Raw genomic sequence first — 17721 nt, 5'->3', positions numbered from 1 at the left:
GCATTGGGTCTTTGTTGGTGAGCACGGGCTTTTCTCTAGTTGCGGCGAGCAGGGGCTACTCTTCGTTGCGGTGCGCAGGCTTCTCACTGCAGTGGCTTCTCTTATTGTGCAGCACAGCCTCTAGGTGCATGGGCTCAGTAGTTGTGGCTTGCAGGGTCTAGAGCGCAGAGCTCAGTAGTTGTGGCGCACAGGCTTAGTTGCTCCACCACATGTGGGATCTTCCCGGACCAGGGCTTGAACCCGTGTCCCCTGCATTGGCATGTGGACTCCTAACCACTGTGCTACCAGGGAAGTTCCAACTTTATTAGTTTTATATTTATTTTCATAAGTGTTAGAAAAAGCTGTAACAGCTATGGAAACAAATGAACAAGTGAATAAGCCAAAGAAGCACCACATACCTGGCTATCTTATAATGTATTATAACTTCTCATTTCACATGAATGATTTAAACAACAATTTGGGGGTTTGGTCTATATAAATCTATTCTATTTCAATCAAAAAATTCAAAAGGTTCTTTCCTTATCAGTTTTGCTTCCATTCTCTTTGCTGTTTTCTTATTGCTAGCATTACCCATTTGTTTTTTAACTCTTTTCTAAATTTTTGTGGGCTGAAAGGACACATCAGCAGAGTCTAAGTTGCCACTTCCCCTGTTCATTATGCCACAAAATCTTTTAAGCATTTCAGACTGTTAAGAAATATCATGTGTCAAATCACCTCGTATATTTCCAGTACTTGGTATTATAATATGCTGAAAAGGTAATAAAAGTTATGGTCAATTTGTGGGATTTTAACTGGTCTAATTCAGAGCTGGATTTATTTATTTATTTGTTTGTTTGTTTATTTATTTATTTTTGGCTGCATTGGGTCTTCCTTGCTGTGCGCGGGCTTTCTCTAGTTGCGGCGAGCAGGCTTCTCATTGTCAAGGTGGCTTCTCTTGTTGCGGAACATGGGCTCCAGGCGCGCAGGCTTCAGTAGCTGTAGCTGTGGCACGTGAGCTCAGTAGTTGTGGCTCGAGGGCTCTAGAGCACAGGCTCAGTAGTTGTGGCACATGGGCTTAGCTGCTCCATGGCACGTGGGATCTTACCAGACCAGGGCTTGAACCTGTGTCCCCTGCATTGGCAGGCAGATTCTTAACCACTGCGCCACCAAGGAAGTCCCAGAGTTGGATTTACCATGAAGTTAATGAAGCTTAATTTTTGCCTTAGCAATTTTGTATCATGATTTTGTACTTTTATTCCAAAGGAAGGCTCTTAAAATTGTATGATTTTAACCTCCCTCTCTCCCCCAACCTCTGCAAACCTGGATTTGTCCCAGGTCTAATTAGAACTATCCATCTAGAGCCACTACAGTTGAAGTCCATTCAACTATAACTTAGGACCATGCTCGTGGTTACTCTGACTGGCCTTTCCACTTTACTACTCCATTTGAGGAGGTTAGTGTTACTTGGCAATTTGTAACAATAAAATATTTTATTTATAGTTACTAAGTCAGTGGCCTCAGAAACGTATCAAAAGTTAGCAATAAGCCATCTGAAAAGAAATGTCAGTCTTGGAATTTCAGGCAAACAGCTTAAACAACCAGTTGGACATTTCAGAGTAAAATACTGTTCTTATTCGTGTGGTTTAGGGGAAGTGAGGCGATATGGAGTAAAATTAATTTGTCACCATGAGTTGCATATTATTTTGTCATGATACTCTGAGAAAAAAATTCTCAATGATTCATATTGTTCTAGAAACAGATGCACTGATGTCGCTCACTTGTGAGTTTGAGGATCTGAACAATATGAATTAAGTGACCTTCATTGAATGGCCCCTCTCCATGTCCATCTTCTTCACATACATTCTGAGTGAATGAGTCAGATAGTGAAGAAATGAAGTGACTACCCACAACGGGCACACTGTCTTTGCGACCTGCAGTTAGGGTCTTTCTCTAGTTGTGGTGAGTGGGGGCTACTCTTCATTGCGGTGCATGGACTTCTCATTGCAGTGGCTTCTCTTGTTGAGAAGCATGGGCTCTGGGTGTGTGGGCTTCAGTACTTGTGGTGCATGGGCTCAGTAGTTGTGGCACGTGGGCTCTAGAGTGCAGGCTCAGTAGCTGTGGCTCACGGGCTTAGTTGTTCTGCAGCATGTGGGATCTTCCTGGACCAGGGCTCAAACCCGTGTCCCCTGCATTGGCAGGCAGATTCTTAACCACTACGCCACCAGGGAAGCCCCTAGGTCTTCCCTCCTGATAAGTCTTTTGGTTTGCACCTGTGGCTCACACAGAGGCTCAAAAGAGGTTGGCCAGAAGAAAACCTGATGGAGATAATTGCACTAGTGGGAAACTTAATGGAGATAATTGTTAGGTGTCAGTGTGCCTGCATAGACAAAAGGAGGTTATACAAAGATCCCCCAGTTAATTCAGCTGCCCCTCCATACCACAGGAACATGGGACACGCCTGCACTTTGGACAAACCTCGCTCAATGGCCTGACATCTTCCAAGGGAGCATGTTGCTAGAAATCCACCTCTGAGTCTGGTTGCTATAACAAGAGAATATCCAGTAATGTACTGTGAGATCATACCAAGAAGACAGACACTCTCCTGAAAGTTGGCACATGGGATGGTGGACATGTCCGATGTCAGTGTTAGTGTCTTAGTCAGCTTAGGCTGCTATAACAAGACACCATGGATTAGGTGGCTTAAACAACAGAAATTTATTACTCACAGTCTGGAGGCTGGAAGTCCCAGATCACAGTGCCAACACGTGGCTCTTGGTAGGGCCCTCTTCCTACCATGCAGATGGCTGCCCTTGTGCTATACCCTCACATGGCACAGAGGGAAAGAGAAGCTCTCTGGTCACTTCTTTTCAGGGCACTAATCCCATCGTGAGGGTTCCAGCCTCATGACCTCATCTATCTCCCAAAGGCCCCAAACACCATCACACTGGGAGTTAGGGCTTTAACTTTAACGTGAATTTTGGGGGGGACACAAATATTACATCCATAACAGCCAAGAAATTAAGTTCTCACATCAACTGAGACATGCTACCCTTGGCAACCCTTTCTGAACCTGCCCTTTTCTAAGGTGGTTTAGGGGATGTTCACATCCCTGCCATGCTTCCATCAGATGGCAAGGCAAAGCCTCCCTTAAGGAGATTTCAGGGTGTGACCATTCTTATTGTTTCTCAGCTGCTGTGACCTAGAAGATGTGCCTAAAAGGGTCATGTGTTTGGCCTGGGGGTGGCCTGCAGTCTTCCCATCTGGGATGATTGGTGAGTGACAGCTGACTGCTTGAGGTCCATTGCCGGGAAGATCCTTGGAGGTGAAAGACTGAAGGCCTCTGAATCATGAAATGGAAGAGGTAGGTTAACATAGTAGAGGATCTTGATCCTCAGTCCTCATGAAAATCACAGCAGCTGCTTGTCATATCAGCCTGAGCCTGGCCAGTGGTTCCCTCCTTGCCCTCTACCTCCTTTAATGAGAAGAGGAAAGACAATGAGAATTTCAAAGCAGGAGGAAGATTTGAATCACTTCCAGAGAATAATTCAAGGCAGACTCTTTTCCCCGCCCAATTGCCTTTCCACAAGAATGAAGAACTTGAGCTTGTAGACAATACTTGCAAAATTCCAGTCCCCTGGGAATTCATTTCTCAGGCTCCAGAGTTGGAGAAGCAAGATGGTGCTCCTTTCCTCCCTTGAAGGACTTCTGAATGAGATGCCTTGGGAAAGTGTGTTCCCTTTTGCCCCCCACTGTCACTGGTGCCAGAGTGATGTCATCCTTGGGAGAAAGTACCTGCTCCTGGGCCGAGCTCAGAGCTGGCCAGTTCCATTCCAGAATCTGGAAGGCCCAAAGAACATCCCCACCCCCAATCTGGGACATCTGCCCCGGAGGAGTCTGAGCAAAAGCTCATTCTGAAAAAATGCTTTTGGACAGCAGGGAATCTGGCCAAGAGACCTTTTAGCTAAGTCCCTTTTTTTGTTAACCTTTCACAATATTCTTTAAATTTAATTTTAGAAGTGAGTTAACTCAACTACAATGACACAAATGGACTCTATATCATTAAACCAAAATAAAATATGTTCCAGCTGATCAGCCTTCCACTTTCCAACCTGAGCTACTTCCCCCCACAATTTTATTGCAAAAATTTTCAAACATAAAGTCGGAAGAATATTATAGGGAACGCCCATACTCCCACCACCTAGATTCTACAATGAACATTTTCCATACTTACTTTATCATATGTCTATCCAACTACTCATCCCTCTAGCCAACTATCAATCCATATTTTGATGCATTTCCAAGTAAGTTGCAAAATCAGCATACTTCTCCCCTGAATACTTCAGTTTGCATACCATTAATTGTTTTATTTTTTTACAGTTCTTTTCATTTTGAGGAAACATTTATTGGCTATGTAATACACAAATCTGAATTGTTTGCATATACCTGTGCATACATATGTGGTGACCAATGCATATACCCATAACACAAACCCTTATCAAGACACAAAACGCTACCATCACTCAGAATGTTCCCTCATGCTCCTTCCCGGTCATTCCCCTCTCCCACCTATCCAGAGGCAACCACTGTCTGATTTTTTTCTACCACTAGTGCATTTTCCTGTTCTCATCATTTGTCTGAATGGAACTGCTGTGGTCTATTTGTGTCCCCCCAAAATTCATATGTTGAAACCTAACCCCCAATGGGTGTTAGGGATATTAGTAATGGTATTAAGATGTGGGCCCTTTGGGACGCAATTAGATCACGAGGGCAGAGGCCTCGTGAATATTTGTGCCTTTATAAAAGCAGCCCCAGAGACCTCTCTCATCCCTTCCTCCATGTGAGGACACAGTGAAATGACAGCTGTCTCGGAAGCAGTCCCTCACCAGATACCCAATCTGATAGTGCCTTGATCTTAGACTCCCTACCTGCAAAATCGTGAGAAATACATGTTTGTTGTTTATAAGCCACACAGTTTATGGTATTTTTGTTATAGCAGCTTGTATGGACTAAGAAGCCATTCAGAATGAGCTCTTTTATGTAAGGCTTCTTTCACTTAGCATAATGTTTTAAGACTCATCCAAACTATTGTATATATCAGTACTTCATTTTTCTTTATTCCATTTTATGAGAAGACCAGAGTTTGTATATTCACTCTCCTATTGATGGACACTTAGGCTTCCAGTTTTGGACTACTATGAATAAAGCTATTTAACAATGTGCTTTCATTTCCCTTGGGTAAATACTCAGGAAGGAAGTTGTTGATCGTGGGGTAGATGTACGAGTGTTTATTTTACACTCCCACCAACAATGTAGGAGAGTGTGGTTGCTCTACATCCTCGCGAACATTTGCAATCAGTCTTTCTAATTTTAGCTATCCTGGTGGCTGCGAAGTGATTTAAACTGTTATTTTGGCACATTTTCCAAATTAACAAAAGACACATATGCATAGGGATCAGGTGGAAGGAAATACTGATTGAAGGACATCTAGAGATTGGAATATACGGTATTAGAAAAGTGCACTTATCCAAACCCAGCTTGAGAGAGTAAGAAATGGCTAAAGGGATGTGCAAGAAGCAGCCAAACACATTGCTCGCTTTATAATTCTCTCAATTATATTACAACATTAGAGAAGTAAACGTAATGCTTAGGAGACTGCAGACTTCATTGACGGGGAGATGGGAACTCTGTGTTTTCCTACAGAGCTGGTCTGGTGTGGACCACGTGTACCCCGATTTGCTTCCTCATGGTCAAAGCCCTTTGAGCACCATCTCTACAAAGCTGGCCCAGCTTGGAAAATGGAATTGGGACTCACCCAGACAATTGGGAAGGACCCCCTGCTCCTCCTTCCCTCTCTCCAGTACCAACCCTGGACCTGAGCGAGGGAATTAACTTTTGGGGGCATCAGCGTTGGGCCAGCACCTATCCTAGGCACTGTGCCTTCGCTGTCCTTTAATCCTCACGGCACCACCCTACCAAGTTAGGCATTGAGAGCCTCCTCTTACAGATGTGAAACCAAGACTCAGAGAGTCATAGTAGCCTGTCTGCGGTCACATAGAGTTACAAGAACTAGGATCTGAGTCTATCTGAGTCTAGTGTCCTCTTTCCACTAGACTTTGCTCAGCACCCAGCAAGCAAACTGGAGGAGACTTGATTAACAGCTCAGGTGGTGCCAAGCCCAGAAGCAGACGAGGCTGCATGTCTCTCAGCCAGATCGGCCCCTCCTTTTTCTTTCTTTTCTGCTTTCTAGTGTGTTTGTGTGGAAGGTAGGGCTGTGCCGTCTTTCAGAAGATGCAGGTGTTGAGGAGACTGAGCCCTCCTCTCTGCGGCTGTGACTGTGTCTCCTCTCCTCTCGGGGCTTGGGTTTTTCTCTTGCAGGAAGGAATCGGTAGCTTGTCACTCCTGTCCTGCCCTCTCCCACCCCCTCAGTTTCTCAGGGGCTGGGATGGTCGGGAGCCTCACTCAGCCTTCACCAGCGGGAGGTGATCACGTTCATCATGTGTTTCTCTAGACCGAGTTACCTGTTCCTGAAACGCACTAGCTTGCTCTTCGAATCCTGCGGTTCGGAAGTAATTGACGACATCCATCACGGCCCAGTCTGCAGGATCGGGTGGCCTCCCATTCTCCATGGAACTGCAAAATAACAATCAAGATGGCTGTCAGGGCAGAACATGCAAGTGTGTGCGGCTAGGCTCTCCACTCAGCCTCCCAGGGGCAGGCCTGGCCCAGCTCACTGTAACCGGAGGCCCAGATCCCAGTGTATGTGCCTCAGAACCAGAATCACTCATGCGTTTCTTGGGCTCAGAAGATCACTGCTCTCACTGGCTCAGTCACTCCTTTCTCTATGAACCTTTAATATAAAGTATTTCCTCATGTATTGTTTTTTAATCCAGAGATATTAAGAGGGGTCCAGGGCTTCCCTGGTGGCGCAGTGGTTGAGAGTCCACCTGCCAATGCAGGGGACGTGGGTTCGTGCCCCGGTCTGGGAGGATCCCGCATGCTGCGGAGTGGCTGGGCTCGTGAGCCATGGCCGCTGAGCCTGCGCATCCAGAGCCTGTGCTCTGTGACGGGAGAGGCCACAACAGTGAGAGGCCCGTGTACCGCAAAAAAAAAAAAAAAAAAAGAGTGGTCCAGTGATTTCTGGCGGCCCACAATATGGCATTCATACCCCTGAGCTAAGAATACCAGACCTCTTACAATGTGGCCCCAACATGTCATCACTTTTCCCATCCCCAACCCCGCACATCCAGGGCTAAAGCCATTCCCCAACACACCATGCCCTTCACATGCTGTTCCAGCCACTGAATGCCCCCTCATTTTCCAACAAAATCCTACCCTTCCTACCAGTTCAAATGCCATCATCTCTGTAAGGCATTTTCTGGCTGCACCTGGGTAAGTGTTTGTTATAACATCCTCTGAGTTCAAGACCTCCATTCTAACTCCAACTGCAGCACTTTTCCCACTGGATTATACTCCACTTATTAGACAGTCTCTAGGAGACTGTCTAATCTTTCTACGGAGATGTGGGCTGAAGAGGTACATTTGGACCAGGAGATGTGGGCTGAAGAGGTACATTTGGACCTGGACCATTTCTCACTTTATTATCCCTTGTGTCAAGTACATAGTTAGGAATTCAGTCAATGTTCAGACGACTAGATGTTGATCAAGCATTAGTTTGAGAGGGTCTCTGGGTAACCTCCTCAATGGATTTAGAGAGGAGGGGAGGAAAGGTGGAAGAGAGAAAGAGTGGCAAGGACCTGCAGTTACTGTGACTCTTATTTCTGTGTTTCAAGAGTATTTGTCTAGATTTCTCTATGCCTCGTCCGCAGTGATTCTTCCAGAGTGTACATCCCATCACATTGTTCCCCTGCTTCCAATCCTTCAAAGACTTCTTCCCATTGCCCTTTGGATAAATTCCAAGTAGTTTCACTTGGCTCAGGAGGTCCTTCAGGACAAAGCCCCCTCCTAGCCCTCCAGCTGGGAATATATTGGTGAGTGAAACAGAAGGGTCATTAGTCTTGTGAATACACAGCACTTTTGGGGTAGACACTGATCGGTAATCATACGACTAAATGTACAGCCACACAATGTAGCTGAAGGATAGGCACTCTGTACTATGGCAGTTTGAGGGGCTAGGAGAGGCTTTCTTGTGGAAGTTTCTTTTGAGGTAAGGTCTAGAGAGCAGCCAGAAGGTTAACCATATAAAGGAGTAAGCTGAAGATTATTCCAGGCTCTGTAGCAGGAATATACAGCCCAGGGAGCCATGCTGGTGTCAGAGGCCACATCAAGGATTCTGGGTTTTTGTCTATGAGCAATGGGACTTGTTAAATGGTCTGATGTAATGGGTGTGACCTGATCTGACTCACATTTCTAAAAAGAGGGTACTGGAGAGGAGCCAGAGGAGAAGAAGGGACCAAGCAAGAGATCATGGTGACTGAGACTATGGTGGAAAAGGAGAGAAGCATGTGGATTTCAAAAATATTTAACCAATAGAATCAGCATGACCTAGTGGTGGACTAGACATGAGAACAAAGGAGATCGAAGTGTCCTGGAACTGGATGGATGGTGGTAACTGCACTTAGACTGCATCCCCAGGTTTGGTTGGACACACTGAATGTGGGGTACCATCTATATCGAAGTTGAGATTTCATGTGGAACATGGGTCTGGAACTCAAAGCAGACAGGTGGGCTAGAGGTACACAGCGGGGAGCCAGAAGCGTTTAGATGGCATGTGAAACCTTGGGAGGGGACGAGAGGAGAACTGGGCCTAGAATCAAGCTTGGGAAGGTCCAACATTTAGTGCAAGTTGCAAAGATTCATGTTACTTTTAATGGAAATGAAATTGCCCAGACTTTGGGGATTCCTGAAAGTCTTCAAACATCCAAAAGTCAAGGGTTGACCTGTGTCTCTGCCTTGTTCCCAGGATAATGTTTTGCTCATAGTAGGAACTTAAAATATTTGATTAAAACAACAAACCTCTCCTAGTTAAAGAAAAGGGAGTCACTAATCAATGGCACATGTGATCAACTACTTATCAACATAGCACTTAATTTAAAAACATTTAGAGCCAATGCTTGCTAGTTACAAGTATTTTCCCTTTTGGGCATAGAGATTGTGAATCTATAAATACTGCCCATGTACATACACACTCACGTACATGGTCACTCACACATGGCATGTGCCCCCCTGCCACCCTCCTACCATTTAACAGTCAATATACATGGGGAAAAACTAGTTTTTACTCTAACATTGTTAAACATTAACATGTACTTTCAAATCAAGACTAAATGTGTTTTTAAAAAATTATACACATGCTGGGATTTTCCACCATCTCTTTTTTTTTTTTTTTTTTTTTTTTTTTTTGCCGTACGCGGGCCTCTCATTGTTGTGGCCTCTCCCGTTGCGGAGCACAGCCTCCGGACGCGCAGGCTCAGCGGCCATGGCTCACGGGCCCAGCCGCTCCGCGGCATGTGGGATCTTCCCGGACCAGGCCACGAACCCGTTTCCCTGCATCAGCAGGCGGACTCTCAACCACTGCGCCACCAGGGAAGCCTCCATCATCTCTTTAACATAAGCAATCATGAGCTGACACAGGGGACTCTCTTTTAGGTACCATTTTCCTTCCCTCTCTTGCTTAAGTTGGGCTTGAAAAATGTTTGGAAAGGATTCATTGTTTTAACAAATCTTTTAAGTTTTCTAGTCAGCTTGCTTCTAGCAGCGAGCACAGCGCCCCATTAGATGCACTTTTAAGTGCCCCAGAAAACATCTGAACTCACTCTCTCTGTGGCTGACTTCAATTAGCTGCCTTTCTTCATAAAGAATTGTTATCTAATTATGATAAAAAAAAACTATGCTACATTGTAATTTTAGTATGGGAGGCTTTCCTGATTCTTATTCTGCTGGGATATGACATCATCACTTCCTCAGTTCTGAAATATCCTTGAGTACTAGCATTGCAGCAGAGAACAAAGGCTTTGCAAAACCGCTGGCAGTGTACCATGAAGAGCACCAGTAATGAGGAATGTCTCATACTTAGGGTGAGGGGATACACAGAAGAAGCCAGTGTTAGACCACTCACATCCTGAGAGGAGAAACTATCTGTCTCCATCTCTGCCTCTCTACAGCTCCCAGCACAGGTTGGACTGGTGTGTACAGTTGATACATGGCAAAGATCTGTTACATTAATGGAATAACAACCAGAGAGCATTTAGAGTCTACAATGTGCTTTTCACGCATAATCTATTATCAGCCTCCCAGCTCCTTGTGAACTGGCTACTATAACCTGTTTTTAGGAAACTAAGGCTCAGAAAGGTTAAGAACTCATCCCAAATCACATAGTGTATAAAGCCAGGATTGGGTTCCACATATGCTTGCCTCCAAATCTATGCTTTTTTTCACTCCATACTCATTGATACAACAGATATTTACTAAAAGCCTACTGTCTTCTCAGTACTGTGCTAGAGGCAGGGTTACCAGGATAGGAATGCATATGCTTCAAGGAGCTGGCACTCTGGTGAGGGGAAGCAGCATACTCTAAGTATTAGAACTGGCGGGGGGGGTGAACTGGTGCTATTGGGGATGCACGCACTTGAGGGCCCAGATAATTCTGCCTGACCAGGACACTTGAAGATTTTAATGCAATTCTGAAAGGCATCAATTGCTTCAAACACACACTAAGTTCCTCCGTGAGAGGGCATGGCTTGCAGAAGCAGAAATATGCAGGCACACATTGTCACTTCTAGGTTATGTTAAAGGATGATGGATGATTTTGCTGGACCCGTCCAGTGGTTTCAGCAACAGTTTAAACAAGAAACCTGGAGATTATCCAAGGCCACATGACGGTGGGTGTTGGGGAGGCCAGAGTGCCAAAGCCAGATAAAACTAGGAGAACATTTCAGAGGATGGATTTAAGCGTCACCTTTCCCCACTGGTAAAGCCAGTATGTCTCCTCAAGGACTGTTATTTGTGGCCAAACTGAGATACTTTGTTCCCTTTTAAGGGGACCATTCTCTCCAAATCTTTTCTTATAACTCATATATGTCAAATACCAGGAGGAATTTAAATGGTGCTGTTTAAAACACCTCCCAGATGGTGGTTCCCACTGTGGCTGCTAATTCTGCACTGATGAAATGAGATGGCAGATATAAACGTTCCATTATAATTTGATACTTATTATTCATTATTGTCATAGAAAAATACTTCCTAGACTATAAGGTATAAAGATGATAAATTCATGAATATTTTTCCAAGCATGAGGCTTTAAAAATATATATGTATGTTACCTTATTACAAAAACTAGCAAGAAATGAAGGGCAGAATTTGTCTCCAATCCCATCACTTAATCAAATCAATGTTTCCATTTAACATAGTCACCTTTCAGTCCCTGTGCATATGGTTGGGTACATCACGTATGGATAAAAATTACATAATGTGTGAATAATTCACACTAGGAACTGATTATCCCTTAATTAAACAATCACCTCACTTTTAAAGAGAGCTAAAGAGACACGATCATGAGGACAGAAATGCAATAAGTAACAAATTTGGCAGATACATGCAGATCGAGACCTTATAATAAACGTTTTCATGTTGGCACATGATAATTTTAAGTGCTGGTGGCAAAAGTCTCCATTTCCCCTTTATATATTAGTGGAGGCAGATGAAAAATAGTTGAAACCCTTTCTCAGAATTTAGCGTGTGTATATTTTATGGCATTTATGATATTATAGATTCTGAGGGTTGATCAGACCAAAAGGAAACTCTGGATAAATACAGCCCATATGTGATTTCAAAACCCCATTATACTTATTAATTGCATTTCTGCTTTAAATTTCAGAGCAAAAGTTACCTCCTACTAGTTAATTATGGTGATATATTTATTTATCATGCTACTCTTATAAAGCTAATTCTCAATGTTACTTGTGTTTCCACTCAGAAATGCACTCTAACTTTGTACTTCCTTGATCTTTATAACTTATTTTCAAAATTAAATTAACCTGCTCTTTGCCCATATCTTAAATCAGCCTTTGGCTAAAAACAATGTAATTCTGATTGTAATAAATTAACATTGATCTCTCGGCCTAGGACATAGCTAAGAATGAAGAGACCAAATGAGCTTTAGTTTTATCTCCATTTTTTTCTCCCTCTCCCGTCATCCTAACAAGCAGGGATCTGGCTGAAAGACAGTTGGAGAAAGAGAAAGGATGATTCAAAGTTTCTTGACAGGACATTTTTCATTTTTTAATATCCAGCTAAATAAGAGTTGACTGCATTTAGCTGCAGCATACCCAAGCAACGAAAGTATTGAAAAAGCAAATAATTCTTCTGTATATTTCAAATTCTTTAGCTTGGCATTCAGGGATTTAATTCAAACATAACCTTCCAGGCTTCTTTCCAATTCCAAGTTTGTACTGAAATCCAACCAGTCAACATCCTGGACTTTCCCATATCCACAGCTTTGGTTATGCTACTCAAAGCCCTGTCTGTTCAACTGCCAAGGATTAGAACCCTACTCATTTTTAAAAAGATACTGGTTAAATGTCTCCTTCCTAATAACCCCAATCAATCTTCCATTCCAATAATGAATTAATTTTAACCTGCCCACAATGAGCCGGGTACTTGATAAGCCTTGGGAACTAATCTAGTGAAAAGGAAAATCTCAAGTCAACTGCATGATGAAGATGGTCATATGTGTTCCCTGTCTTCATTATTTGTAGTGAGGTGGATGGACCTAGAGTCTGTCATACAGAGTGAAGCAAGTCAGAAAGAGAAAAACAAATACCGTATGCTAACACATATATATGGAATCTAAGGAAAAAATAAAGGTCATGAAGAACCTAGGGGTAAGACAGGAATAAAGACACAGACCTCCTAGAGAATGGACTTGAGGATATGGGGAGGGGAAGGGTAAGCTGGGACAAAGTGAGAGAGTGGCATGGACATATATACACTACCAAACGTAAAATAGATAGCTAGTGGGAAGCAGCCATATAGCACAGGGAGATCAGCTCAGTGCTTTGTGACCACCTAGGAGGGGTGAGATAGGGTGGGAGGGAGGGAGATGCAAGAGATATGGGAACATATGTATATGTATAACTGATTCACTTTGTTTATACATCAGAAACTAACACACCATTGTAAAGCAATTATACTCCAATAAAAATGTTTTAAAAAATAAAATAAAATGAAAAAAAAAAAAAGCAAGTAAAGAACAGAAGGACTAGCTAGATGGAGGAAGGAGGGGCAGTATGAGTCAGGCTGTGCTAGGTGTGTGGAGCCCTGAAACAGCAGTAACACCATGATCAGGTCCCAAGAACAGACGAGCCATCTCCCTGCATCATTTCTTTCCTCTTAACAGGCATCTTGCCTCAGGCTCATGGCTTTCCTCTGAAATCACATGGCACTCTGTCCTTGGCATATCTATGCTGCGAATGTCTTCTGAACACCCCACCCCATCTTTCTGAAAACAAATCTGCCTCTTTCCTCACCTGCTCTCAGCTTTCTAGTATAAAGACCTCTGAACTAGTGTAAATAAGGACACTCCTCTCAAGAGGACTCATGAATTTCTGTTTTTCATTTACTATCAGATGCAATTCATGCCCACATTCATAATAAACAAAAACATATGCACATTTCATATCCCGATCATTAATACTAAAGAAAACTGCATACAGATTGCCGGAAGAACTTTCCTTCCCTGCTCTGAGCCATGGCACAATGGTCACTATTCCAAAGAACTTAGTGTGGCTTTAATGCTGAGACAAACTCAGGTTTCCTTCAGTAGGTTTATCAGTAGCACACCAGAATCTATGTAGAAAACAGCAACCCTTCAGAACTTCTAATGTATAGAAGATAACGTAATGCATGTTTGTGAATTCTGCTGGCATCAATTGGAACTCCTGTTGTTTTCACACTTAAAATATGATGATATGCTTAGCTGATTCTATAGTTTTACTCATTTTACTCTTTTGAAATGTATACTTCCTTAAGGCAGTTATTTACAATGGACAAAATTGTACAAGTCAAAAAAGTGAACAGACTCAATTCTTAACCCAAGTTGTCATTTAATTTAAGGGAATAACCAAACATAACCAAACTTTTAGCGTAAGACCATATGATAAGACTGAATTGTGTCCCCTCCACCCCCAAAATTCATATGTTGAAGCCCTAACCCTCAGTGTGATTCTATTTGGGACTAGGGCTTTTAGGACATAGAGCAATTAAGGTTAAATGAGGTCATAAGGGTGGGGTCCTAATCCAATAGGATTGGTAGCCTTATAAGATCTGCATGCATGCAGTGAGGCAAGTCCATGTGAAGACGTAATGAGAAGGCAACCATCTACAAGCCAGGAAGAGAGCTCTCCCCAGGTAATGAATCAGCCAGCATCTTGATCTTGGGCTTCCCAGCCTCCAGAACTCTGAGAAACACATTTATGATGTTTAAGCCACCCAGTCTATGGCATTTTGCTAGGGCAGTCGAGTAGACTAATACACCATATATCAGAATGAGCAGACAGCCATAAAATACTAAGGAATTAACTTTGGCTTCACTAAGAAAAATTAAAATGCACCAATTAAAAGTATCACTATTGGGCTTCCCTGGTGGCGCAGTGGTTGAGAGTCCGCCTGCTGATGCAGGGGACACGGGTTCGTGCCTGGTCCGGGAAGATCCACATGCCGCGGAGCGGCTGGGCCCGTGAGCCATGGCCGCTGAGCCTGCGTGTCCGGAGCCTGTGCTCCACAACGGGAGAGGCCACAGCAGTGAGAGGACCGCGTACCGCAAAAAAAAAAAAAAAAAAAAAGTATCACTATTCACTACCATATATTCTCTGTATTCAAGAATCCATACATATGGCACTCTGACTTATTCCACCAAACATATCTGCAGAAGGGTTATGACATCAGATCCTGATTAGAAAGGTCAGTTTTCAGGTTTGAATTAGTGGCTCAGTTTACTCCCCTCCTTTCTTCTCCTTTTCTCTCCCTCTCTCTTTTCTTCCTCCTCACTTTCTTTTTCCTCCATTCCTCCTCCCTTCCTTCTTTTCTTCCTAACAAACTATCTGTTAAGAAGTATTTGGTATTTAGCCACTTATACTGTCTTGGGAGTTCTATTTTTCCATGCTTTTACTATAGTGGTATCTTTCATCATGATCACTCTCTGTTCCAGATTGCTGTTCCCTGGAAAGAACAGCATCCCAGGAACCATCACTCACTGTGTTCAGGTAGAATTGGGCAGTATGGTTGTGGGGTTTGAGAAAGGTGTATGAAACAGAACACTCAGGAACTACCTAGCAAGCTGGTTACAATCTCCTCGTGGCTTTCAAAGAACATACATCTAAGGACTGCTGATCATTTACTTGACAACACAAAAGGACAGAAATATGAGTAAATGAACAAAAGCTGAAGCCACTGATCAGACACACAATTACTTCTAACAGTTTCTTCTTCCTCCTTCCCTAAGGAGCCTGGCAAGACTTCCAGGCAAATAAATAAATATCCTGTGAAGTTATTTATTTAGCCCTAGATGTGACCACTTCCGTTAGAGTTAGACCCCTGGCTGATGTGTGGGTTGCTGTATGTGTAAACACTGTTGGATTCTTTTTTATGAGGTAGTAATAGTAGCCACTGTTATTTTTGTTATATAAGAATTCTCTTTGATAATTCTACAATGAAGTCAGAGTTTTGAAATTCTAGCAATACAAATAATAATTTCTAACTCTACCCTAACATTTTACTTCTATCATTCACCTCCTAATCCTCTAATTCACATGGGCAAAAATGACAACCTCTTTATTTTTTATTTATTTATTTTTTGCGGTACGCAGGCCTCTCACTGTTGTGGCCTCTCCCGTTGCAGAGCACAGGCTACGGACACGCAGGCTCAGCGGCCATGGCTCACGGGCCCAGCCGCTCCGCGGCATGTGGGATCTTCCCGGACCGGGGCACGAACCCGCGTCCCCTGCATCAGCAGGTGGACTCTTAACCACTGCGCCACCAGGGAAGCCCTGACAACCTCTTTAAATTAATAATTATCTTAATATTTAATAGTTAACAGCCTTCAGAGAGGGCTATTCCAAAAGTTAGTGTTAATGCATATATGGCCAATTAATTTATGACAAATGAGCCAAGAATATACAATGGGGAAAGGACAGTCTCTTCAATAAATGGTGCTGGAGAAACAAGAGAGCCACGTGTAAGAGAATGAAACTGGACCACCATCTTACACCATACACAAAAAATTAACTCAAAGTGGATCAAAGATTTGAATGTAAGACTGTAAGACCTGAAACCATAAAACTTGTAGAAGAAAACATAAGTGGTAAGCTCTTTGACATCAGCTTGGCAATGATTGTTTTTTGGACCTGACTCCAAAAGCAAAGGCAACAAAAGCAAAATTAAACAAGTGGGACTGCATCAGACTAAAAATCTTCAGCACAGCAAAGGAAATCATCAACAAAATGAAAAGGCAAGATACTGAATGAGAGAAAATATTTGCAAATCCAAAATATATAAAGAATACATATAACTCAACAGCAAAAAATAAACAATCTAATTAAAAAATGGGCAGAGGATTTGAATATACATTTTTTCCAAAGATATGCAGATGGCCAACAGATATATGAAAAGATGCTCTACACCATTAATCATCAGGGAAATACAAACCAAAACCACAAGGAGATATCACCTCATGCCCTTTAGAATGGCTATTATCAAAACAAACAAGAAATAACAAGTGTTGGCAACGATGTGGAGAAAAGGGAACACTTGTGCACTGTTGGTAGGAGTGTAAATTGGTGCAGTCAGTATGGAAAACAGTAGGGAGGTTCCTGAAAAAAATTAAAAGTAGAACTACCATACAATCCAGCAACTCCATTTCTGGGTATCTATCTGAAGGAAGAAACCACTAAATCAAAAAGATATATGGACCCCCACACACACATTCATTACAGCATTACTTACAATAGCCAAGACATGAAAGCAACCTGAGTGACCATCAATGGATAAATGGATAAAAAAATGTGGTATATATACACAATGGAATAGTATTCAGCCATAAAAAGGAAGGAAGTCTTTCCATTTTTGACAATATGAATGGACCTTGAGGGCATTATGCAGGGGAACTAAGTCAGAGAAAGACAAAAATATATAATCTCACTTATATGTGGAATCTAAAAACAAAAAATTAAAAAAAACATTTAAAACCCCAAATCATAATACAGAGAACAGATTGGGGGTTGCCAGAGGTAGGGGTTGGGGGTATACAAAATGGGTGAAAGTGGTGAAAAGGTACAAACTTCCAGTTATAAAATAAAAGTCATGGGGATGTGACATACAGCACAGTGACTATAATTAATAATACCGCACTGTATATTTGAAAGTTGTTAAAGGTAGCAGATCTTAAAAATTCTCATCACAAGAAAAAAAATTTGTAATTCTATATGGTGATGGATGTTAACTACACTTATCAAGGTGAACGTTTCACAGTATACAGAAATAATGAATCATTATGTTGTACATCTGAAACTAATATGCTATATGTCAACTGTATCTCAGTATTTCAAGTTAGTATTTTAATATTAAAGTGAATTTAAAACTTTCCAACATTCATTACTAAAAAGTATCACTTGACTGATTTTAAAAGAAATGTTATTTCCAAAATTAAAAGAGTCTTTGCTTCATAATAAACAACAACAAACTGAACACAAAGGCAGAGGAAGATGGTGAGATACATGTGCAAGAAAAGGC

General features: G+C 42.4%; 1 protein-coding gene across 1 annotated transcript in view; it reads right to left on the bottom strand.

Moving 5' to 3' along the window:
- Window positions 1–17721, bottom strand: part of SAMD13 (sterile alpha motif domain containing 13) — a 48667-nt gene that overhangs the window by 10106 nt on the left and 20840 nt on the right. Inside the window, exon 3 of the mRNA XM_032647393.1 lies at window positions 6498–6609. Coding sequence (XP_032503284.1) covers window positions 6498–6609 — 112 coding nt within the window. The remainder of the gene's footprint in view (window positions 1–6497; window positions 6610–17721) is intronic.

The sequence above is a fragment of the Phocoena sinus genome, chromosome 1, assembly GCF_008692025.1.
Source record: "Phocoena sinus isolate mPhoSin1 chromosome 1, mPhoSin1.pri, whole genome shotgun sequence".
NCBI lineage: Eukaryota > Metazoa > Chordata > Mammalia > Artiodactyla > Phocoenidae > Phocoena > Phocoena sinus.
Note: the sequence above shows the minus strand (reverse complement) of the source record. Positions and strands in the feature narration are given on the sequence as shown.